Source organism: Oncorhynchus masou, chromosome 31, assembly GCF_036934945.1.
Source record: "Oncorhynchus masou masou isolate Uvic2021 chromosome 31, UVic_Omas_1.1, whole genome shotgun sequence".
In the NCBI taxonomy this organism is placed as follows: domain Eukaryota; kingdom Metazoa; phylum Chordata; class Actinopteri; order Salmoniformes; family Salmonidae; genus Oncorhynchus; species Oncorhynchus masou.
Genome location: NC_088242.1, coordinates 12,847,207 through 12,873,743, shown reverse-complemented (window position 1 = coordinate 12,873,743; position 26,537 = coordinate 12,847,207). Strand labels below are relative to the sequence as shown.

Sequence of the window (26,537 nt, the reverse complement as noted above, 5' to 3'; positions counted from 1 at the left end):
AGTAGTAGCCTTGGGCAAGTATGATAACACACAACATGAGCCCCATTTAATCACCAGCATCTCCATAGCTTACGGAATCGGGTATAATTGCAATTGCCAACTCCATACATTTGTTCATGGGAACCTGTGCTATCTTGGGAATGCCTTTTTTCAGCTATTTTCACAGCATTTAACTGATACTCACACCAATTAAAAATGCTGAGTGACTCAACCTCACAGGCTAGAGGTTGTGGACCTCTGTCTATTCACATACACATTCATGCTACAAATGTCATGCTTCACAAACACGGTAAATACAATTATCCTGTGATACATACACAGAAGTCATAGTAGATTAGCATATTTCCTTTAAGGCATTCCTTTTACTCGTTTTTTCTTTTTATTCATCTCGTAATTAAGGCAGTGACAAGTTGTTGTTTAGACGACTCTGCCTGACTGTCTCCACTGACAGGGTCTTTCCTGTCAGAATTCTGCCTTGGTTATTAAGTTCCCTTTTGATCTTCCCAGACAGACTCACTATCAGCATACAGTATCCCACGTCTTCATCTTACTCAGCCCTAGCTGGGTAAACTCTGAGGCTTTTCATCTGGGAACATGATGTGTCTATGTCTGTGTTTCACACTGTCATCAGGTTTGTCTCTACAAATAACATGGAGGAGAGACTAAAAGTTTGTTTAGAACATTTACTAAGTCCAAAAGAGATCCTCTTACACCCAGGGATATTTTGTTGCAGTCTCTGACCTAGATTCGGGTATCAAACCCACCCGGACTCTTTTTTTTATGTTGCAAATTCTTTGAGCAATTTTCAATGATATTGGCATACTAATCAAAAATCTAATGATACAAGCTCATAATCTTTTGCATCTTTATTTATTTAAATGCTGTTATTAATTTTTCAAAACCCCTGATTGTTATGCAAGAAATTGCATTAATTAATCATTAAAAGGGCAACTCCGACACTTTTCGTTATATTCGCAAAAAACTAGTGTCTTCATACACTACTGATCAAAAGTTTGGGGTCACTTAGAAATGTCCTTGTTTTTGAAAGAAAATCTAAAAAAATTGCCCATTCAAATAACATCAAATTGATCAGAAATACAGTGTAGACATTAAATGTTGTAAATGACTATTGTAGCTGGAAACGGCAGATTTTTTATGGAATGTCTACATAGGCGTACGGAGGCCCAATATCAGCAACCAATGTGTTCCAATGGCATGTTGTGTTATCTAATCCAAGTTTATCATTTTAAAAGGCTAATTGAGCATTATAAAACCCTTTTGCAATTATGTTAGCACAGCTGAAAACTGTTGTTCTGATTAAAGAAGCAATAAAACTGGCCTTCTTTAGACTAGTTGAGTATCTGAAGCGTCGGTGTTTGTGCGTTCGATTACAGGCTCAAAATGGCCAGAAATAAAGAACGTTCTTCCGAAACTCATCAGTCTATTTTTGTTCTGAGAAATGAAGGCTATTTCATGCGAGAAATTGCAAAGAAACTGAAGATCTCGTACAATGCTGTGTACTAATCCTTTCACACAACAGCGCGAACTGGCCTTAAGCAGAATAAAAAGAGGAGGGCAACGCACAATTGGCCTAGCATTGTCCGGGTTAGGGAGGGCTTGGCCGGTAGGGATATCCTTGTCTCATCGCGCACCAGCGACTCCTGTGGCGGGCCGGGTGCAGTGCGTGCTAACCAAGGTTGCCAGGTGCACGGTGTTTCCTCTGACACATTGGTGCGGCTGGCTTCCGGGTTGGATGCGAGCTGTGTTAAGAAGCAGTGCGGCTTGGTTGGGTTGTTTATCGGAGGACGCATGACTTTCAACCTTCGTCTCTCCCAACGGGAGTTGTAGCAATGAGACAAGATAGTAGCTACTAAACAATTGGATACCACGAAATTGGGGAGAAAAAGGGGTAAAAAAAAAGAAAGAAAAAAGAAACCAACATTTAAAAAAATAGGACCTTTTAATATATATTTTTTTTACCACAGATCATTACCACTGAATCCAATCGAGAATCTGTGGAAAGAACTGAAAACTGCTGTTCACAAATGCTCTCCATCCAACCTCACTGAGCTCGAGCTGTTTTGCAAGGAGGAATGGGAAAAAATTTCAGTCTCTCGATGTGCAAAACTGATAGAGACATACCCCAAGCGACTTACAGCTGTAATCGCAGCAAAAGGTGGCGCTACAAAGTATTAACTTAAGGGGGTTGAATAATTTTGCACGCCCAATTTTTCAGTTTTTGATTTGTTAAAAAAGTTTGAAATATCCAACAAATGTCGTTCCACTTCATGATTGTGTCCCACTTGTTGTTGATTCTTCACAAAAAAATACAGTTTTATATCTTTATGTTTGAAGCCTGAAATGTGGCAAAAGGTCGCAAAGTTCAAGGGGGCTGAATACTTTCGCAAGGCACTGTATGTAGACACTGGTTTGGTGCTGGTGATAATGAATATGAGATTGAAAAGTAGCGGAGTTGTCCTTTAATAATGGAAATGTTCAGTCCTCAAAGTTCTCAAAATATGTGAGTTTAAAAAACGATGCCTCATTCATGATGTTTAATTTTGTTTCCCTTAGCGTTGTGTGGTGGTTATATCTTTGGTAAAAGAGGAACCATACTCTCCCCTGGGTTTCCTGATTTCTACCCAAACTCATTGAACTGCACATGGACAATAGAGGTTTCTCATGGCAAAGGTAAGCCTCACGAATAGCTGTCTAATATAAGTACCAACCAATAATTTGTTGCAGCAACTGAGTGAGTAAAATCCACTGTGACTGGCCCTACAGCACCCCATTTGAATGATGAGTCTCTATATTCTCATTAACATTAAGCCCCAGCCCTCCCTTAGGGTTGGTGTGACGTGGAGACAGGGTTTTTGATGTGTGACTTAGGGAGGCCTAATCTTATCTGAAACTCTCCAGGAGTGCAGCTGCTCTTCCATACGTTCCACCTGGAGGACTCCCATGATTACCTCCTCATCACAGAGGACGGCAGCTTCACGGAACCCGTGGCCCGGCTCACTGGCTCCGTCCTGCCCCCCTCCATCAAGGCCGGCTTGTTTGGAAACTTTAGCGCCCAGCTCCGCTTTGTCTCCGACTTCTCCATGTCCTATGAAGGTTTCAACATGTCCTTCTCAGGTGGGTGTCACATATTGTGTATAAAGGGTAATCAGTTGTTGCGGATACATTTTAAGAGTTCCTTTCATGTAGATTCAAAGATAGGTCACTGCAGTAATTAACATTGGTGTAAAGTACTTAAGTAAAAATACTTTAAAGTACTACTTGAGTTGTTTATTTAGGGTAACTGTACTTTACTTTATTATTCATATTTTTGACTACTTTTACTTCACTGCATTCCTTAAGAAAATATTGTACTTTTTACTCCATACATTTTCCCCGACAACCAAAAGTACTTGTACCATTTGGAATGCTTAGCAGGACAGGACATTGGTCCAATTCATGCACTTATCAACAGAACATCCCTGGTCATCCCTTCAGCCTCTGATCTGGCAGACTCACTAAACACAGATGCTTCATTTGTAAATGATGTTGGAATGTTGGTGCTGTCTGGTTTGCTTAATAATATAAAGAATTTGAAATTATTTATACTTTTACTTTACTTTTGATACTTAAGTATATTTTAGTAATTACATTTACTTTTGATACTTAAGTATATTTTAAACCAAATACTTTTAGACATTTACTCAAATAGAATTTTACTGGGTGACTTTCAATATTGTCATTTTCTATTAAGTTATCTTTACTTTTACTCAAGTATGACAATTGGGTACTTTTTCCACCACTGGTGATTTTTGATGAAAAATGGATTGAGAACCCAGCCGACTATTAAGTCAATGTGAAGCAGTAACAGTTGAGACGTCATTAGATCAAATACTGAAATAGTTGGTATTTATTTATAGTGCAGGTGATGGAGAAGACTGGCTCCAGAGTTGTATCTACAAAGATATACATACTTCAAACATGACAAAAATACTTAAAGGCTGTGTTTTGTTTCATATGTGTACAACAGCTGATGAAATGAACACTGTAAAAGTGTAATAAAAATGTGATCACTGTTATTTTTGTTAGTTGCTGGTTGGAAACACAATCTTCACATGACCTTCTAAACAGCAGGTTTTGCATGGGTGGAGTTTTGGCTTGCCTGGTGATATCATCGTATAAATGAATCGACCAATAACAATACAATTTCCGAACCTCTTTGCCAATAACAGATAGTTTTCTGGTTACAGTGCATTCAGAAAGTATTCAGATCCCTTGACTTTTTCCACATTTTGTTATATTGAAGCCTTATTCTGAAATCGATTAAATTGTTTTTCCACCCTAATCAATCTACACGTAAAACCCCATAATGACAAAGCAAAAACAGTTTTTTTTTTATTTGGGCAAATGTATTAGGAAAACTCCCCAGAAATATTACATTTACATAAGTATTCGGACTCGGTACTTTGTTGAAGTACCTTTGGCAGCGATTACAGCCTCAAGTGTTCTTGGGTATGACGCTACAAGCTTGGCACACCTGTATTTGGGGAGTTTCTCCCATTCTTCTCTGCAGACCCTTTCAAGCTCTGTCAGGTTGGATAGGGAGCATTGATGCACATCTATTTTGAGGTCTCTCCAGAGATTTCAATCAGATTCAAGTCTGGGTTCTGGCTTTGCCACTCATGCACATTCAGAGACTTGTCCCGAAGTCACTCCTGCGTCCTGAGGTCCTAAGCACTCTGGAGCAGGTTTTAATCAAGGATCTCTCTGTTCTTTGCTCCGTTCATCTTTTCCTCAATCCTAACTAGTCTCCCTGTCCTTGCTGCTGAAAAACATCCCCACAGCATGATGCTGCCACCGCCATGCTTCACTGTAGGGATGGTGCAAGGTTTTCTCCAGACGTGACGCTTGGCATTCAGTCCAAAGAGAAACAAGTTTCTCTGGTCTGAGAGTCATGAGCCTTTTACTGAGGAGTCGCTTTGGTCTGGCCACTCTACCATAGAGACCTTATTGGTAGAGTGCTGCAGAGATGGTTGTCCTTCTGGAAGGTTCTCCCATCTCCACAGAGGAACTCTGGAGCTCTGTCAGAATGACCATCGGGGTCTTGGTCACCTCCCTGGCCATGCCCCTTCTCCCCTGATTGCTCAGTTTGGCTGGGTGGCCAGCTCTAGGTAGAGTCTTGGTGGTTCCAAACTTCTTCCATTTAAGAATGATGGAGGCCACTGTATTCTTGGGGTCCTTCAATGCTGCAGACATTTTTTGGTACCCTTCCCCAGATCTGTGCCTTGACACAATCGTGCCTCAAAGCTCTACAGACAATTTTTGCTCTGACATTCACTGTCAACTGTGGGACCTTATATAGACAGGATTGTGCCTTTCCAAATCATGTCCTGTCAATTCAATTTACCGCAGGTGACTCCAATCAAGTTTTAGAAACATCTCAAGGACGATCAATGGAAACAGGATGCACCTGAACTCAATTTCGAGTCTCACAGCAAAGGGTCTGAATACTTTAATATACATTTTCAATGTAAATGTAAATACTTATTTTCGCTTTGTCATTATGCGTTATTGTGTGTAGAATGATGAGGAAATAAATGAATTTAATACTGTAAGGCTGTAACATAACAAAATGTGGAAAAAGGGAATGGGTCTGAATACTTTCTGAATGCACTGTATTGTAAATATCCATCCCATTTGTCTCCATCCACTCTGTGTTTAATGCATTGCTTTTGCGCCCTTCCCCTCCACACTCAGACAACTCCTAGACAGTCCTAGCAAATGTCTTGAGAAAATGTGTCGTTTTTTGGTAAAATACTATTTTTGTTTATTTTTGACCATTTTAATGGAAAACCATCACAGTAAGTTACCGTAACTGTTACCCAGAAACTATTTGATATTGAGATTTAAAAAATTGCTGCATTGGGCCTTCAAACATGGTTGCAAAATAATAAACTTGCTCTGCCAATAATATAATAACCCAACTCGAGTACAAAGACAAAAGCACTTCAAACACAGGGCAAAATGCCCATAAACATCTGAGTATGGCAGAGCTATAGTAACAGCATGTTACCTAGACAAACAGCCCTGCATGAGGATTAGGGAATCCTAAATAATAACCCCATTACCAGGGATAAATCATTTATACCTTTACATAGGTAAATTCCCACATAACAATGATAACACACTTTAAAGTTATTGCAATTACCCAATGAACATTCCAGTGGTCAACACGATTATGAATAAAAAAACATTATTTGCTTAAACATTAACATTTCCAATAAACAATGACAACACCTCAGAGAAACGGGAGAAACCTAATAATGAGAGACGTGCCTAACGCCTCGATCACACCGACAGTGTGTAAGTTACGCAGCATCATCTGGGCACTGTTTGTGTGTAACAACAGTTCAACATTCACCTTCTGCTACCATTTCTGTCAAGTCGTCTACGCATACAGTTTGACGCAGACGTTCGATAAATCCAACATATGCATCACACATAACGTACTACAACTACCTCTGCAAGGCAAATGCAGTGTTCTATTGGGAATTGATGTACTTCTGCTGTACCAAAATGCAATGATGATGTCGGTGTGATCGAAGCGTAAAGCTGTGGTCTTCACCGGTGAGCTCAAGTAGGAGCCAGTTCACGTTGGTGGTGAGTAGAGAACAGGACGGGTTTGCTTTACCAAACATAGGTAATACTAACATTTCAAAATAAATAATAATAATTACTAATTATGTGAATCCGAGGCATTCTGAAGGCTCCATAGTTTCCCCAAATTGTGCTGAAAAACAGTTCATTTCTCGGAGCTTCATTATTTGTTCGCAATACACAGTAGTTACATCTGCTGGTCAGCAATAAATATCAGCGTGTGAACATCAGACGTTTATTTCTCCAGATTTCAGAGATTCCAAGTTCCGTCTTGCATGTGAACTCGGCAGAAGTTAGCTGCTTAGGCTCAATCACAATGACAGTGTTTTGCATTTTGGTACACAAGAAGTACATTATTTTCCAATGAAACGCTGCGTTTGCCTTGCACGATTGCGTTGCTGAGCGTTCTGATGCTTGCGCACCATTTTGCGTAAAAACACTGTAGATGAGATCGAGGCGCAAGCAATTTCGATACATGCTTTGAAGCTCCGGAATCAAACGTAATATCACTTATGATAACCAGACCCTTTTACTGACCAGACTTGGATTACAAAACACACAAAGGATAGCATGGTTAGCAAGCAATGTTCATACTAGCTGAGCATTATCAGCTCCACCATATGTAGGCTATGTAATTGTGTCGATTAGTTTTGGCGGAGTGACATCAGACGATACTGTAAAAAGGTCCATTCTTTAAATCGTACCTATGTTTGTCCTGTGTAAAATCGGTGCTACAATCCGTAGTTTTGGATAAAAACGTCATTCAATGTGACTAAATTGCACCGCGTAATCCACTGTTTTCGAATCAAGTATGACGTTAGTGACTTCAAACATGCTCAGTACTTTAAGAACTATCAATTGTGTCATGTTTACTTTGTACCTGTGCTTCTCTTGATTGTAGTCAGTGGGAGTTGGCATCCATAGTTTTTTATTTAAAAAAATAGCCTTCAGCATCCCCTGACAAAACTACTAAATATTCCGTGCAATGACGGGTTGCTCTTTGTGTTATCTGCTCCCTTGGCGGAGGTCGCTTAAAAATGTGATTTTAATCTCAAAATATGGATCGCGGCACCCAAAGAAAAGAATGCCTTAACACAGGACAAACATAGGTAGGCTACAAGGCATTCATTTAAGACTCTTATGACTCAATGTAGTTGGAGGTATACTTCACCAAAACTCATCACCACTCAACTCCATTGTAATAGTGGAGTTGACTTCTCAGCTATACTAGTACCAAACAATTAGTCTGTTTGTGTTGGGAGAGGCCCAACAGGTGTTGATAACTCAAAGGCATATCATCACACATTGTTATTTTCTAAAAACCTCTTAAGGATCGGACCCTTTTTTACATTTTCGCCTAAAATAACATACCCAAACCTAGCTGCCTGTACTGTAGCCCAGGATCTGAAGCAAGGATATGCATATTCTTGATACCATTTGAAAGGAAACACTTTGAAGTTTGTGTAAATGTGAAATGAATGTAGGAGAATATAACACACTAGATCTGGTAAAAGATAACACAAAGAAAAAAACATGCTTTGTTTTGTTTTTTGTTCCATCTTTGAAATGCAAGCGAAAGGTCACAATGTATTAGGTTAGGTATTAGGTTAGGTGCAATTTCAATTTTGGCCACTAGCTGGTATCAGTGTATGTGCAAAGGTTTACACTGATCCAATGAAGCATTACATTTCTGTTCAAAATGTTGTTCAGGTCTGCCCAAATGTGCCTAATTGGTTTATTGATAGATTTTCAAGTTCATAACTGTGCACTCTCCTTAAACAATAGCATGGTATTCTTTCACTGTGATAGCTATTGTAAATTGGACAATGCAGTGAGATTGACAAGAATTTAAGCTTTCTGCCAATATCAGAAATGTCCTGAGAAATGTTCTTGTTACTTACTGTACAACCTCATGCTAATCGCATTAGACTACGATATCTCAACTGTCCCGCCAGGAGGACCGATCCTGTAGAGCAGGTATTCCCAAACTGGGAATATGTCAAATAAAAATGTGATTCACATGTTTTTTTTAAATTAGAATAATAATATTTCTAAAAATAAAATATAAAAATCTTCACATTTTCAAACAATCCATTTAGATTTTCCAACGGGGCTATACATTTGGGTGAGGTTTTTTTCTCGCCTGAGTAGCCTCGTTTCACTGACAAAAATAAAAATAAACCATCTAGTGTTCATCGAAACAACAACACAATGTCAAATACAGCTAGCGTAGTCAAATAATTAACATCTAATCACATTAACCGTTACTCTCTCGCAGGATTCCCACTAACGGTCCGTATGTAGCCAAATGTAGCTGCTGCTCATTCTGTTTGCTTGAAAATGGATAAATGTTAAAAATAAAAAATAAAGGTTAAGGCCTGCATCCATAGAGACACATACCAGCTCTACTGGTAGTACTGCTACTACCAGCAGTACTACACCTGCACCTGTCGACGACACAAGTTCTTTTGCTTCCACGAGCACATCCAATACATCCTCTCTCTCTCTCTTTTGTTGTTAGCCCAGCTATCATGGACACTAACAGTTGTGAATCTTATGCAGCCAAAGAGCTACTGCCCCCTTACCTGGGAAAGCACCGAACAACATCAAACAATACTGTTTCACGAAGCATCAGTGACACGGCAGGAGATGTTTTGAAACAATTACTGCTTTGCAAACAAGCCGGTGAATTCTCTGCGTTACAGCTGGATGAGTCAACAGACGTGGTGGGCACAGCTCCTGCTATATGTCTGTTACGTTTCTGGGGGGTCAATTAAAGAAGACATACTCTTCTGCAAACCACTGGAAACAAGGACAACAGGAGAGGATATTTTTTAAGTACTGGAAAGCTTTGTGACATCAAATGAACTTTGGTGGTCAAGATGTGTTGTCATCTCTACTGATGGTGCAAAAGCCATGACAGGGAGACATAGTGGAGTGGTAACGCGCGTGCAAGCAGTTGCTCCCGATGCCACTTGGGTACACTGCAGCATCCACCAAGAGGCTCTGCTGCCAGGGGAATACCTGACCGCTTGAAAGACGTTTTGGACACGACAGTGAATTTTTTTTACTTTGTTAAAGCTAGGCCCCTGAACTCTTGTGTATTTTCTGCACTATGCAATGATATGGGCAGCGACCATACAGAAGTGTGCTGGTTATCAAGGGGCAAAGTATTGACAAGTTTCTTTTAAATTGAGAGACGAGCTTGAAGTTTTCTTTACTGACCATCATTTTCACTTGTCTGACCGCTTGCACGATGACGAGTTTCTCACACGACTGGCCTATCGGGGGGAAGTATTTTCTCACCTGAATGATCTGAATCTAGGATTACAGGGACTCTCCGCAAGTGCGGGACAAAATTGAGTCTATGATTAAGAAGTTGCAGCACTTCTCTGTCTACATTAATAAAGACCATCCTCAATGCCCTGCCTCCAGTCCACTTACCGATATCTGAACAAGAGAGCCTCATCGGAATTGCAACCAGTGGTTCTATGAAAATTTAATTTAATCAGAAGCCACTGCCAGATTTCTGGATTGGGCTGCGCTCAGTGTTTCATGCCTTGTCAAATTGCGCTGTTAAGACACTGATGCCCTTTTCAATCACGTACCTATGTGAGAGTGGGTTCTCGGCCCTCATTAGCATGAAAACTAAATACAGGCACATACTGTGGGTGGAAAATGATTTAAGACTGAGACTCTCTAATTCAACCCAACATTGCAGAGTTATGTGTATCCTTTCAAGCACACCCTTCTCATTAACCTGTGGTGAGTTATTCACAATGTTTGATGAACAAATATAATTTTATATGTAAGATGGCTAAATAAAGAGCAAAATGATTGATTGTTATTATATTATTATTTGTGCCCTGGTCCTATAAGAGTTCTTTGTCACTTCCCACGATCCGGGTTGTGACAAGAATTCACACCTATTTTTATGTTTAATAAATGTATCGTATAGTGTGTGTGTGGCAGGCTTACAATGATGGCAAAATCAACATTTGAGAGTGCGCTGACCCTGGTGCTAGAGGGGATATGCGGCTGGAGGTTGAAAGTTTGAAGGGGTACGGGACTATAAAATGTTTGGGAACCACTGCTGTAAAGGTTACAAGCTACACACATAATGAGCCATATATAAAAAAATGTATTTCAACATTTAAAAAAACTAAATGATACTACAATCAAATGATTGTAAATCTGTATTTTAGTACTAATGTGGATTTTATTTAGAACTTTTTTTTTTGTTGTAAAAATAAGTCTGTTTTGGTACATTTGTTTTCCAGATAACATTATTTAAATGAAGTTGACATTTTGCTGTGATTGTTTTTTTTTCAAATAGTTTGATTTGGGGTCAAAATGACCCCAGTTAAATTATGTTAGCAGTTTGAGGGTTAGGAAACATGTTGGTGTATTCCACAGAGTACAGCCTAGAGCCTTGTGAAGATCCAGGAGTGCCAGCCTACAGTCGGCGAGTTGGGTTCCAGTTTGGAGTGGGGGACTCGCTCATTTTTTCCTGCTTCCCGGGTTATCGTTTGGAGGGGGACCACAAGATCACTTGCCTGGGGGGAGGCCGGAGGGTCTGGAGTGGAGCCCTGCCAAGGTGTGTGGGTAGGTGGACACATGCTTTCATTTCATTTGGACAAACTGAGAATACTTGTACTTTGAAATAACTTGTACTGTACTTTGCCAACGGCAGGAGAAGGAGCTATACTGAGAATACAGTATAATGGAAGTCCATGAGCTAGTTTCTAATGATTGATTTCCCTACATTTCTGAATATTGTCAAATTGTTAACTTACAATCTCAAAAATATTACCCAACTGCTTCCAGTTAAGCATACTTCTATAAGCAGAGCATGAAACCAGGGCAGAGTTAGAAACCACAAATGATCTGGCTGTAATTTTGTCATCCCCTACAAAGAGCCATGTGTTTTCTCATAAAAAGTTCAGTAGAGAGAATTAGGCAATAACCCCACGAGAACCGAACTAGAGTTTAAGCTCACATGGCTCAAGGTCTACAGGCAGAATTCGCTTTTATACCTGAGGTACAACATCAGAATATTAACTACAAGGACATCCAGTCCCAGCACAGCCCCGAGCCTTGGTGACCAACACACACTTAATGCAGAGAGCTGTTCATTAATTCATATTCCCCTCAAGTTTCTGTTGTGGAGATTCATCAAAATTCCAGCAGGGGAAACATCTGATTGGCCCATCAGTGGATAACAGGTCACAGCTGCTGAAGTATTCTGGGTTCAACCTGCTGAACATTTGTGGTGAACTCTCCTCTTAGGGTTAAACGGCTCCTTTAATGCCCCTATTCAGATTCATAACAGACAGATATGACTTTTCTCACCGGTCTTTTTTCTCTCTCTCTCTCTCTCTCTCTCTCTCTCTCTCTCTCTCTCTCTCTCTCTCTCGTTGTTTGGAATGAGCAGTGTCTAGTGTGTAGGGAAATATGACAGTTCTTTAAAGATAATCAAGACATTTTTTTTCTGACTCTAAACCCAGATTGCCATGAAATGTCTTAATATCATATTCTCTCTCTCTCTTGCTTATTTTCTCTCTCGCTCTCACTTTCTCTCGCTCGCTCTGCCTAGCTGAATGTGGAACCACTACCGTTGGGAGCGAGGGGGTTCTGCTATCACCCAATTACCCATCCAATTATGACAATAACCATGAGTGCATTTACCGCATTGAGACGGAGGCAGGGAAGGGCATCCGTGTCACGGCCACTAACTTCCTGCTCCATGAGGGGGATTACCTGAAGGTGAGTCTCACATCACTCATACACAACACTGGATATTTACTCCGCAGATGTTACATATCAATACATCCCAATGCATAGTCTTCTCACTGCAAGGTGTTCAAATAGTTAATAAAGGACTCAATGTGAGACTTTTTCACTGCAGCATCAACTTTTTGAATGCAGTTATGGTCCAATGTAACCCGTAAGAGACCAGAGGTAGTGACTCAGTCAAATCATGAATTATTAATGCCTTCATTAAAATTACATGATGCCAGAGCTTGAGGTATAGAGAGGCCAATGAGAAAATGTGTATCAAATCTTACAGTAGTGCATAACAACATAATAACTGGTTATAAAGTGGCGGGATTGTCCTTTAAAATTCTGTTCAATCTCTTTAAACAGAAAATCTAATCAAACTTTATTGGTCACATGCGCTGAATACAACAAGTGTAGACTTTACAGTGAAATGCTTACTTACGAGCCCATTCTCAGCAATGCAGTGTTTTAAAAAAAGTTTAAAAAATATTTTCTCAATAAAAAGGAAATAGTAACACAATAAAATAACAATAACGAGACTATATACAAGGAGTTCTGTTACTGAGTCAATGTGCAAGGGTACGAGGTAGTTGAGGTAATTGAGGTAATACAGTACATGTGGGTAGTGGTAAAAGTGACCCCTAGGAAATCAGGATATATAATAAACAGAGTAGCAGCAGCATATGTGAAGACTGTGTGTGTGTGTGTGTGTGTGTGTGTGTGTGTGTGTGTGTGTGTGTGTGTGTGTGTGTGTGTGTGTGTGTGTGTGTGTGTGTGTGTGTGTGTGTGTGTGTGTGTGTGTGTGTGTGTGTATGTATTTTGTGTGTGTGTGAGCGTATTATTGTGTGTGTGTGTTGGAGTGTCAGTGTACAGTAGTGTGTGTGAGTGTGTGGGTAGAGTCTTGTGAGTGTGCATAGAGCAGGTGCAGGAGAGTCAGTGCAAAACAATTAAGATAAATAATGAAATAATAAAGGGTGTTAATGTAAATAGTCCGGGTAGCCATTTCGTTAACTGTTCAGCAACCTTATGGTCCCAGACTTGGCGCTTAGGAACCCCTTGCCGTGCGGTAGCAGAGAGAACAGTCTATGACTTGGGTGGCTGGAGTCTTTGACAATTTTTAGGGTCCACCTTCTCAGGTTCTTTTTAATTTTGCTATTTTCTACATTGTAGAATAATAGTGACGACATCAAAACTATGAAAGAACACATAGGGAATCATGTAGTAACCAAAAAAGTGTTAAACAAATCAAAATATATTTGAGATTCTTCAAATAGCCACCCTTTGCCTTGATGACAGCTTTGCACACTCTTGCCATTCTCTCTACCAGCTTCACCTGCAATGCTTTTCCAACAGTCTTGAAGGAATTCCCACATATGCTGAGCATTTGTTGGCTGCTTTTCCTTCACTCTGTGTGCATCCCAAACCATCTCAATTTGGTTAAGTTCGGGGGATTGTGGAGGCCAGGTCATCTGATGCAGCACTCCATCACTCTCCTTCTTGGTAAAATAGTCCTTACACAGCCTGGAGATGTGTTGGGTCATTGTCCTGTTGAAAAACAAATGATAGTCCCACTAAGCCCAAACCAGATGAGATGGCGTATCGCTGCAGAATGCTGTGGTAGCCATGCTGGTTAAGTGTGCCTTGAATTCTAAATAAATTACAGTGTCACCAGCAAAGCACTCCCACACCATAACTTCTCTGGGATAGTGTCCCACCTCGCCAACAGCCACTGAAATTGCAGGGCGCCAAATTCAAACAACAGAAATCTCATAATTAAAAGTCCTCAGACATACAAGTATTATACACCATTTTAAAGATAAACTTCTTGTTAACCCTGCCACAGTGTCTGATTTCAAAAAGGCTTTATGGCGAAAGCACACCTTGCGATTATGTTAGGTCAGCACCTAGCCACAGAAAACCATACAGCCATTTTCCAAAGAAGGTGTCACAAAAGACAGAAATAGCGTTAAAGTGAATCACTAACCTTAGATGATCTTCACTGGATGGCACTCCCAGGACTCCATGTTAGACAATAAATGTGTGTTTTGTTCGATAAAGTTAATCTTTATGTCCAAAAACCTATTGGTGTGTTATGTTACAGTGCCTCGCTCCACTCCTATTCCCCAGGCGCTCTCTTTTGATGACTTCTGTAACCGTAATAGCCTTGGTTTCATGCATGTTAACATTAGAAGCCTCCTCCCTAAATTTGTTCTATTCACTGCTTTAGCACACTCTGCCAACCCGGATGTTCTAGCTGTGTCTGAATCCTGGCTTAGGAAGACTACCAAAAATTCTGAAATTTTAACTCCAAACTACAAACTTTTTAGACAAGATAGAACTGCCAAAGGGGGCGGTGTTGCAATCTACTGCAAAGATAGCCTGCAGAGTTCTGTCCTACTATCCAGGTCTGTACCCAAACAATTTGAACTTCTACTTTTAAAAATCCACCTCTCTAAAAACAAGTCTCTCACCGTTGCAGTCTGCTATAGACCACCCTCTGCCCCCAGTTGTGCTCTGGACACCATATGTGAACTGATTGCCCCCCATCTATCTTCAGAGCTCGTGATGCTAGGCAACCTAAACTGGAACATGCTTAACACCCCAGCCATCCTACAATCTAAACTTGATGCCCTCAATCTCACACAAATGATCAATGAACCTACCAGGTACCTCCCCAAAGCCTTAAACACGGGCACCCTCATAGATATCATCCTAACCAACTTGCCCTCTAAATACACCTCTGCTGTCTTCAACCAAGATCTCAGCAATCACTGCCTCATTGCCTGCATCCGTAATGGGTCAGCGGTCAAACGACCCCCACTCATCACTGTAAAACGCTCCCTGAAACACTTCAGCGAGCAGGCCTTTCTAATCGACCTGGCCCGGGGTATCCTGGAAGGATATTGATCTCATCCCGTCAGTAGAGGATGCCTGGATATTTTTTTTAAATGCCTTCCTAACCATCTTAAATAAACATGCCCCATTCAAGAAATTTAGAACCAGGAACAGATATAGCCCTTGGTTCTCCCCAGACCTGACTGCCCTTAACCAACACAAAAACATCCTATGGCGTTCTGCATTAGCATCGAACAGCCCCGTGATATGCAGCTGTTCAGGGAAGCTAGAAACCATTATACACAGGCAGTTAGAAAAGCCAAGGCTAGCTTTTTCAAGCAGAAATTTGCTTCCTGCAACACTAACTCAAAAAAGTTCTGGGACACTGTAAAGTCCATGGAGAATAAGAACACCTCCTCCCAGCTGCCCACTGCACTGAAGATAGGAAACACTGTCACCACTGATAAATCCACCATAATTGAGAATTTCAATAAGCATTTTTCTACGGCTGGCCATGCTTTCCACCTGGCTACTCCTACCCCGGTCAACAGCACTGCACCCCCCACAGCAACTCGCCCAAGCCTTCCCCATTTCTCCTTCTCCCAAATCCGTTCAGCTGATGTTCTGAAAGAGCTGCAAAATCTGGACCCCTACAAATCAGCCAGGCTAGACAATCTGGACCCTTTCTTTCTAAAATTATCTGCCGAAATTGTTGCCACCCCTATTAATAGCCTGTTCAACCTCTCTTTCGTGTCGTCTGAGATCCCCAAAGATTGGAAAGCAGCTGCGGTCATCCCCTCTTCAAAGGGGGGGACACTCTTGACCCAAACTGCTACAGACCTATATCTATCCTACCATGCCTTTCTAAGGTCTTCGAAAGCCAAGTCAACAAACAGATTACTGACCATTTCGAATCTCACCATACCTTCTCTGCTATGCAATCTGGTTTCAGAGCTGGTAATGGGTGCACCTCTACCACACTCAAGGGCCTAAACGATATCTTAACCGCCATCGATAAGAAACATTACTGTGCAACCGTGTTCATTGATCTGGCCAAGGCTTTCGACTCTGTCAATCACCACATCCTCATCGGCAGACTCGACAGTCTTGGTTTCTCAAATGATTGCCTCGCCTGGTTCACCAACTACTTCTCTGATAGAGTTCAGTGTGTCAAATCGGAGGGTCTGCTGTCCGGACCTCTGGCAGTCTCTATGGGGGTGCCACAGGGTTCAATTCTTGGACCGACTCTCTTCTCTGTATACATCAATGAGGTCGCTCTTGCTGCTGGTGAGTCTCTGATCCACCTCTACGCAGACGACACCATTCTGTATACTTCTGGCCCTTCTTTGGACACTGTGTTAACAACCCTCCAGGCAATCTTCAATGCCATACAACTCTCCTTCCGTGGCCTCCAATTGCTCTTAAATACAAGTAAAACTAAATGCATGCTCTTCAACCGATCGCTACCCGCTCCTACCCTCCTGTCCAACATCACTACTCTGGACGGCTCTGATTTAGAATATGTGGACAACTACAAATACTTAGGTGTCTGGTTAGACTGTAAACTCTCCTTCCAGACCCATATCAAATATCTCCAATCCAAAGTTAAATCTAGAATTGGCTTCCTATTTTGCAACAAAGCATCCTTCACTCATGCTGTCAAACATACCCTTGTAAAACTGACCATCCTACCAATCCTCGACTTTGGCGATGTCATTTACACCTTAGCGGGATCCATCTTAATGCCCTCAAATAGCCTCCAATACCCTACTCAACAATTTGGATGCAGTCTATCACCGTGCAATCCGTTTTGTCACCAAAGCCCCATATACTACCCACCATTGCGACCTGTACGCTCTCGTTGGCTGGCCCTCGCTTCATACTCGTCGCCAAACCCACTGGCTCCATGTCATCTACAAGACCCTGCTAGGTAAAGTCCCCCCTTATCTCAGCTCGCTGGTCACCATAGCATCTCCCACCTGTAGCACACGCTCCAGCAGGTATATCTCTCTAGTCACCCCAATTCTCTCTTTGGCCGCCTCTCCTTCCAGTTCTCTGCTGCCAATGACTGGAACGAACTACAAAAAGCACTGAAACTGAAAACACTTATCTCCCTCACTAGCTTTAAGCACCAACTGTCAGAGCAGCTCACAGATTACTGCACCTGTACATAGCCCACCTATATTTTAGCCCAAACAACTACCTCTTTCCCTACTGTATTTAATTTATTTATTTTTCTCCTTTGCACCCCATTATTTTTATTTCTACCCTTGCACATTCTTCCATTGCAAATCTACCATTCCAGTGTTTTACTTGCTATATTGTATTTACTTTGCCACCATGGCCTTTTTTTGCCTTTACCTCCCTGATCTCACCTCATTTGCTCACATCGTATATATACTGTTTTATTGACTGTATGTTTGTTTTGCTCCATGTGTAACTCTGTGTCGTTGTATGTGTCAAACTGCTTTGCTTTATCTTGGCCAGGTCGCAATTGTAAATGAGAACTTGTTCTCAACTTGCCTACCTGGTTAAATAAAGGTGAAATAAATAAATAAATAAATAATGTTCAGAAATGCATCGTCTCAAACAGCCACGTCCAATTACAGAAATACTCATCATAAACATTGATCTAAGATACAAGTGTTATACATATGATTATAGATAAACTTCTCCTTAATGCAACCGCTGTGTCAGATTTCAAAACAACTTTACAGTAAAAGCACACCATGCAATTATGTTAGGTCAGCACCTAGCCACAGAAAAACATACAGCCATTTTCAAACCAAGGAGAGGTGTCACAAAATTCAGATATAGCATTATAAATATTCACTTACCTTTGATGATCTTCATCGGAATGCACTCCCAGGAATCCCAGTTCCACAAACTTTTGTTTTGCTCGATAAAGTCCATCATTTATGTCCAAATACCTACTTTTTGTTTGCGCATTTAGTTCACAAATCCAAATTCACAAGGCACAGGCACTTAGTCAAGACGAAAAGTCAAAACAGTTCCGTTACAGTTTGTAGAAACATGTCAAACGATGTATATAATCAATCTTTAGAATGTTTTTATCATACATCTTCAATAATATTCCAACCGGACAATTCCTTTGTCTTTAGAAATGAAAAGGAACGCAACTCGCTCTCACGGCCGCGTGCGTGACTTAGCTCATGGCATTCTGCCAGACCCCTGGTTCAAACAGCTCTTATTCGCTCCCCTTCATATCAGAAGCCTGAAACAAAGTTCTAAAGTCTGTTGACATCTAGTGGAAGCCGTAGGATGTGCAATATGACCCCATAGACACTGTATATTGGATAGGCCATCAATTGAAAAACTACAAACCTCAGATTTCCCACTTCCTGTTTGGATTTTTTCTCCATTTTTTGCCTGCCATTTGACTTCTGTTATACTCACAGACATCATTCAAACAGTTTTAGAAACGTCAGAGTGTTTTCTATCCAAATCTACTAATTATATGCATATTCTAGCTTTTGGGCCTGAGTAGCAGGCAGTTTACTCTGGGCACCTTATTCATCCAAGCTACTCAATACTGCCCCCCAGTCCCAAAGAAGATATCACCTCCTCCTCCATGCTTTACGGTTGGAAACGCAGATGTGGAGATCATCCCTTAAACCACACAGCGTCTCACAAAGATACAGCTGTTGGAACCAAAAATCTCCAATTTGGACACCAGACCAAAGGACAAATTTCCACCGGACTGATATTCATTGCTCGTGTTTCCTGGCCCAAGCAAGTCTCTTCTTATTATTGGTGTCCTTTACTAGTTTTTTGTTTACGGCAATTCGACCATGAAGGCCTGATTCACACAGTCTCCTCTGAACAGCTGTTGTTGAGATGTGTCTGTTCCTTGAACTCTGTGAAGCATTTATTTGGGCTGCAATTTCTGAGGCTGGTAACTCTAATGAACTTATCCTCTGCAGCAGAGGTTATTCTGGGTCTTCCATTCCTGTGGCAGTCCTCATGAGAGCCAATTTCATCATAGCGCTGGATGGTTTTCGTGACTGCACTTGAAGAAACTTTCAAAGTTCTTGAAATGTTCCGTATTGACTGACCTTCATGTCTTCAAGTAATGATGGACTGTCGTTTCTCTTTGCTTATTTGAGCTGTTCTTGCCATAATATGGACTTTTGCCAAATAGGGCTATCATCTGTGTACTCCACCTACCTTGCCACAACACATCTGATTAACTTTTAAGAAGGCACACCGGTTAATTGAAATGCATTCCAGGTGACTACCTCATGAAGCAGGTTGAGAGAATGGCAAGAGTGTGCAAAGCAGTCATCATGGCAATGGGTGGCTATTTGAAGAATCTCAAATATAAAATATATTTTCATTTGTTTAAAACTTTTTTGGTTACTACATGATTCCTTATGTGTTATTTCATAGTTTTAATGTCTTCACTATTATTCTACAATGTAGAAAATAGTAAAAAAAAATAAAGAAAAACCCTTGAATGAGTAGGTGTTCTAAAACTTTTGACCGGTAGTGTATGTTATTTGGAGTAGGCACCCAACTGGTTATCCTCATTAAAATGTTTCTGCCTTTGTCTTGACCACTATCCTCTGGAAGCCCAACTTGAATTATTCTCCCGTAGTGTATATATTCATATTATGTATGTACAATATGTATCTACCCACCTGCTCTTTATTATTTTTGTGATGAATTGAATGCTAACTACTCACTCAAACCTCTTACTCTGCCACTCTGCAAATATTGTAATAGTACTGCAATATTACTGTGCATACTGTACAGTAATATTCTCTTGAATATTAATAGCATTTTGACAAACCTGTGCATTATAGTGTTTTTCTTTGATCAACAGGTGTATGACGGGAAAGATACTTCACATCGTCTTCTTGGCAATTTCTCCAAAACTGACATGTACAATGTCATCATCAACAGTACCTCAAATCACCTCTGGTTTGAGTTCAATAGCAACGGCACTGAAACGAACAAGGGATTCAGACTTACCTACAGCAGTGAGTAGATTATGTCCTCGAGACACAGCCTATATATATATTCCCTGATTGAGTTTTAGTGGACACATGTTTTTTTAATGTTTAAATGGGCTAAAGCGTCAAATCTGTATTTGTAGGTTTTGACCTTGTCAAGTGTGAAGAACCAGGAACTCCGAATTACGGATACAAGATTCAAGATGACGGCCATTTTGCAAACACTTTTGTGTTGTACAGTTGTAACCCTGGCTATACTCTCCATGGAAGCAGCACTCTGGCATGCCTAAGTGGAGACCGTAGGGTTTGGGACAAACCTTTGCCTTCCTGTCTAGGTGAGTGAGTAGTTGCCGAAAATAGACAAATCAAATCAGAGTTTATTGGTCGCATACACAGATCTGCAGGTGTTATATCAAATGCAGCTAGTAGAGTGTGTCACAAATACAATACCAATGATAAAAACATGTATTAAATAAGAAATCAAGAATTAAGGACCCAGAGAAGATATATTATAGTGAGCATGTGTCAGAATCCAGAATATAAATATGTGGTGTGTATAGACAGTATAGAATTTGGAAAGAAAATGGTATTTACTGTAGTAGGTATCATCAGGGAACATTCCCTGATTATGGCGAAACACACCATTTCCATTCCTAAGGAAGATTTTGTTGATATTTCAATTATCAGAGTAATGGTCAAGATGCCCATATCAAAGGATTCATTTTCATCCACTGCATACTTTTGAATATATTATACTATTTTACCAGTCAACATGGACTTTGTTGTGTTGTCTGTATTCTGTCCCACTGTTATTAATATCTTACTGATTCCATAATCTGACGAGCTCTGCCTGTTCTGCTCTCTCAGGCTAACTATGAGTCAAATCCCCTCCAGTCATACTGTCATTTATACTATACTGAAATATTATACTAGTTAACAGCTATGAACATTTATCCCCTAATGCTGGCTATATTACTGCCCCTAAAGCTATATATGAAGAAACCTTGTGTGTCTCTCTCTTAATTTAAGTAAGGACACTCTGAGCTTTCTGTGCTGTTGAGAACTGATACATTACAGTGTCATTCTTCAGTTCAGCCTCATTCCTTAATTAGCCCAGCTCGGTTCAGACACATTTCTATACTGCAGAAAAGTAGCATGGAAAATGGATGACATTGCCCTAGGCTGTCATTGTATTTTTTCTTTCCTTTGAACGAAGTGACATAATAGGGATATCCTCTTTTCTTTTTCTGTCGTCAGCAGTGAATAAAATAAAACACATACGTATGTGGAGAAGCTAGAGAACATATTAGATTCTTTCAAGTGTGATTATGCAATGTATTATGGGATGTTTATGAATTGATCATGTTTGATGCCAGAGAGAGAAGCCAGCCTGAGGTTTATCAGGATTAAGACACCTCAAAAGATCAGGGTAGCTTATTTAATTGACTTTCTATTGTGATGATGTGAGCCTGCCCTTAACATATTTACACTGAACACTAGGGCTGCTGATGACTATGGTAAAATACACGTTTCGGTTTCCTCATCTAGCTGAATGCGGAGGCCACATTGCAGGTGCAATATCTGGACGGATACTCTCCCCGGGTTACCCTGCGCCCTACGACAACAACCTCCACTGTACCTGGTCCATTGAAGCGGACACAGGCAAAACCATTAGGTACAGTATCTCACAATAGGGACACACCCCTTGGAATATGCCATTAGATACACAATAGCCCAATTTTTCTTGACTCCATTTAAATTCGAAGTGAAATCAGCTAGTTTATTGCGAGGCGTGTCTAGTATAGCGGAGCAATTGTTCTGCTGCACATTTGGAAAATGATTTGTGATTAAATGTGCCATTGCTGATTGCATTTCACCCCCACTGCTAGGCCTTCCTTACCATTAGCATATATTCCTTTAGGTCCATTACTGGCTTCTTCAAAACCAAACAATAACCTCCAAAGATAAACCAATTATGCCCGCTAGAAATGCCATAGAAATCAGATATGCCAATTCAATTCAAGCAATCTAAGGATCAAGGAGGGGGAGAGATACAATTGACATCGCTGGCTATTGGACTTTTTAAAGAATTCATCCTCTCTCTACTTTGCCACTGAAAATAATTGAAACATTCCTTTGGCGATCGAGACCGTTCTGATCTAGATGTTTCCTTGGTCTGAGGCATTACTTGAGGACTGATTCGCTAGAACTCCAATGATAATTTTGTATTACAAGTTGGTAACTACCCTTGGTCAGTTGATTTATGGGGTATTGTTATGAAGGTGTTTGTCACTAATGTGAACCAATGGTAAGACCAGACTATAGTATGCAAGGTTCTAATTCTTGAAGAGCTGCATAGTGTATAATTAATCATTCTCTCTCTTTCTATTTAGCCTCCACTTCATAGTGTTTGACACGGAAGTGGCCCATGACATCCTGAAAGTGTGGGACGGTCCAACAGAGGGTGGTATCCTCCTGAAGGAATGGAGTGGGTCAGCTCTGCCCGAGGACACCCACAGCACCTTCAACATCCTAACACTCCAGTTTGACAGTGATTACTTCATCAGCAAGTCAGGCTTCTCCATTCAGTTCTCAAGTAAGTAGCACTCTACCTGTCACAACAGACCAGAAGTATTCTGATATGACATTCATACCAGTAACTTTTCAGACAAAGGCTACAGTATGTTTCTTGACATTTCCCTCTCTCAGCCTTGATATGAACTAGTTTTTATGTCTTTTATATCCACGTATAAACCACTCTTATGACGAATAAAAACATTTGCACCATAAATATTTCATGCAAATATAAATGAAATGGAGCATTGCATTTGCATATAAATGGCAAATATTTTCTGGAACTATTATTTCAAAGACAAGTAGTCTCCACAATTCTGTTTGCTGCCAGTCCAATGATTTCAAATACAATATTATATTATATCATAACAGCATTTGTCCGATATTTTTTTAGTTGTATAAATGAAATGTGTGTTGTCAAAATGTCAGCATTTGTCTCATGTTAATATTCATAAGTGATTAATTTGTGTGATTTTAGCTACTACTGCCATGACCTGTAATGACCCTGGGACACCCCAGAACGGGACACGTTACGGGGATAGTCGGGAGCCTGGGGACACCATCACCTTCCAGTGTGACCCAGGTTACCAGGTCCAGGGCCTGGCCAAGATCACCTGTGTACAGCTCAACAACAGGTTCTACTGGCAGCCAGACCCTCCAACCTGTATAGGTATGTTGCTTTGACTTCCACAGTAATGGAGAAATGACTTCACTGTTATTTCTCTTCTTGGCTTGATGTCAGCAAAGGGTTTGTAGAATAGGTAGATGTTCCCTTTAGAATAATTCTGCTGCAAGAAGGTGATTTGGGATGTGTATGCTAGGCCGCTGCGTTGTTTTCATTGAAGGATTTGTGGTATCTGAAAATCCATGTAAACAGTGTTTTATGAACCACCACTCATTTGTGTCTGTTTAATTACTTTATGTTGAATGAGTGACATGGTTATTATTAGAATGAATGAAATGTAACATTAGGAATGTAAACCATGTCTCAGTAGAGTGTGAATCCCCCTGTGAAAAATGATTCATCAGTAACTGAAATGTAATTGGCATTTTCAGCCATTGTCAACCAGTCCTTTTGTCAGACAGCGTGCTTTGTCACTTCCTGTCGTTTGGTATGTTTACCACACCACTAATAATTGTTTGATGGAAGGCCATTTATAGCCAGAATCATTTGTAATGGTGGAAGATTACTAAGATTAGAAAAATGTTGCTCTTACAAACCCTCCCAATCAAGTACATGATTGACAGAATTAAAACTCAAATGGAGTCTTATTTTGCTTGCTTTGAATTGACATTCAAACAAGTCTCACACAACGGCAAAAATAAAGAAGCAAAGATGTGAATAACCTTTCTGAATGACAGTGGCAGGGAGGAATTCCATCGCTACTGTTTGTCACTGAACGTCTGTGCATGGTGGCCTGTTTTGTCACTTCAATCAACATAAACAGTTAATGTGATGGAGACAAGTCGTATTAAAACCTGTGTGTTGCCCTCACTCTCCTTGATGTGATAGCTACCTGCGGCGGCAACGTGACAGGCCCTGCTGGGGTGATTCTATCACCCAACTATCCACAGCCCTACCCGCCAGGAAAGGAATGTGACTGGAGAATTAAAGTCAACCCTGACTTTGTTATAGCCCTAATTTTCAAAAGGTATGTCACACCTGCTATGCTGCGAGGCACCGACGGTAATAAGGAGCAAGGTCAAAGAGCAGATGGAAGGAGTGTATCCACTCTGTCTTTGTCAGTTTGGTAATTACTGTAAACAAACATCAAACACAATCTGTGTTTGATGTGAAATAGTTTGCCTTTGTTCAAATATTATCCAAATCAATGTGTGTTACTGTATTACGCCATATACCTAGATGATACCTATAGATGGAATAGCTTTGATATAATGTACTATAGTTCCTCGAATTACAAAGCACCACAACCCACAGGAATTACATAGGCTCAAATGAGAATAATCCCAAACAACTCTTATCAGTTGATCTCAGATTCATCAGAACATTACTTGCTCACCATCCCTCTAATGGCAGTTACAGACTGTACAAACAGGCCCCCACATGCCTGCTTCACAATGTAGGGCCGAAGAGAGCTGAACTGGCCTGGCCTTGCCATAGTTGCTGGGAAGAAAAATGTGAATGGGAACATCCGAGCCAACAGAGTATGGTTCTGGTTGGCCCTACGGTGTAATTCAGGCTCAGATTTATGTTATTTGGGATGAATCTTGTCCTGGATTTTCACTAGATGGGCCAGTGGCAATGTCAAAATTGGCTATATATCATAAAAAGTTATGAAAACAAAAATATTCTTAGGGTTAGGCATAAGGTTAGCAGTGTGGTTAAGGTTAGGGTTAGGTTTACAATCAGATTTGATGACTTGGTGGCCAACTAGTGAAACACTGCAGAGCTGCCTCCAGCACATGAATCATCCCAATATATGCCAACCTGTGAATCAGGCATCAGTCTTTAATAAACATTATACTTCCAGTTTCAACATGGAGCCCAGCTATGACTTTCTGCACATCTATGAGGGGGATAACTCCAACGGCCCATTGATCAGCAGCCTGCAGGGAAATCAGGCCCCAGAGCGCATCGAGAGCAGTGGCAACAGCCTCTTCCTCGCTTTCAGGAGTGACGCTTCCCTCGGGATGTCTGGCTTTGCCATTGAATTCAAAGGCAAGTTGTCAACATGTTAGTCTCACAGGAGGTGACCCTAGGTTTCTATGAAAGTGTATAGCATTGGCCATATCGTAAGGTTTATGTCTCTATAAAAAAATGCTTTCAACAGATATAGATTTTTAAGATGAAAGATTTCCAGGAACTGGAGAATACATTCTATGGACAACGTGTTTTTTATAAGCCTTATTGCATGTTGTTCTTCCTGTCAGCTAGATGTCCTTATTTTGTCTGTTGTCTACACACAGCTATGCAGTATCTGAAAAACAGTATGTATTCCAACCTGCTTCTTTTTATGAAATGCTTTTTGATTAAAGGCATTGATGATAGAACTACTGTAGATCAACTGGATAATTGGTTTGATTTGTTACAGAAAATCAATGAAAGTCACAAAACACATGAACACAGATGTGTATAGTATTTTGCCACTTCAACGTCTCGTTCTTCCTGGAAGATTTATTCAAACCAATCAATGGCATAATTTGTCGTTTTGTTTTGTTGGTCCTGTAGTTAACTGTGCTTTTGTCAATAAAAACAGTTAATTACCTTCTATGGGAACTCAGTGAGATTTTCATCTCCCAAGGCTAAAAGCACTCAAATGTTTCTTCTCTCTCTAATTGAAAATATAATCATTTTTTCTGTAAATCAATCTCCTATATTCATATTTTTCTCCCATCCATGCACAATTAACTAAGGTAATTTAAACGTTGGGAAGGTTAAAATAATGCCTTTTCTGTTTTCATACTTATTACTGTAATAAACTTCATATATTTGTTGATGTTTTCTACTACTTTATTTCTAATTGTATTCATAAATCCATGTCAAAATGTAGCTTTAGGTTGAGGGCATTGGCATGTATACTTTGGCCTTGTGTGTTGAGAAGCATTTTCCCTCTCTGGGTATTGGAATGCGGATGAAATTGCGATGCACTATAGCAATTTCAGTGATAAAATCTCCCACCGCTACCCTCCAACTTTCACTACTTCTTAAAGCACAAGGCAGCAGAGAAAAGTGGGCTGTTAGCTGTCATCTTGTTT

The 26,537-nt window shown here is 40.4% G+C and overlaps 1 protein-coding gene across 1 annotated transcript in view; it reads left to right on the top strand.

The window, feature by feature from the left end:
- LOC135523452 (CUB and sushi domain-containing protein 1-like) overlaps positions 1-26,537 on the top strand; it is a 422,532-nt gene that overhangs the window by 308,408 nt on the left and 87,587 nt on the right. Inside the window, exons 19-29 of the mRNA XM_064950127.1 lie at positions 2,575-2,691; positions 2,920-3,135; positions 11,071-11,259; positions 12,251-12,420; positions 20,117-20,273; positions 20,390-20,581; positions 21,795-21,921; positions 22,640-22,842; positions 23,299-23,490; positions 24,334-24,472; positions 25,313-25,500. Coding sequence (XP_064806199.1) covers positions 2,575-2,691; positions 2,920-3,135; positions 11,071-11,259; positions 12,251-12,420; positions 20,117-20,273; positions 20,390-20,581; positions 21,795-21,921; positions 22,640-22,842; positions 23,299-23,490; positions 24,334-24,472; positions 25,313-25,500 — 1,890 coding nt within the window. The remainder of the gene's footprint in view (positions 1-2,574; positions 2,692-2,919; positions 3,136-11,070; positions 11,260-12,250; positions 12,421-20,116; positions 20,274-20,389; positions 20,582-21,794; positions 21,922-22,639; positions 22,843-23,298; positions 23,491-24,333; positions 24,473-25,312; positions 25,501-26,537) is intronic.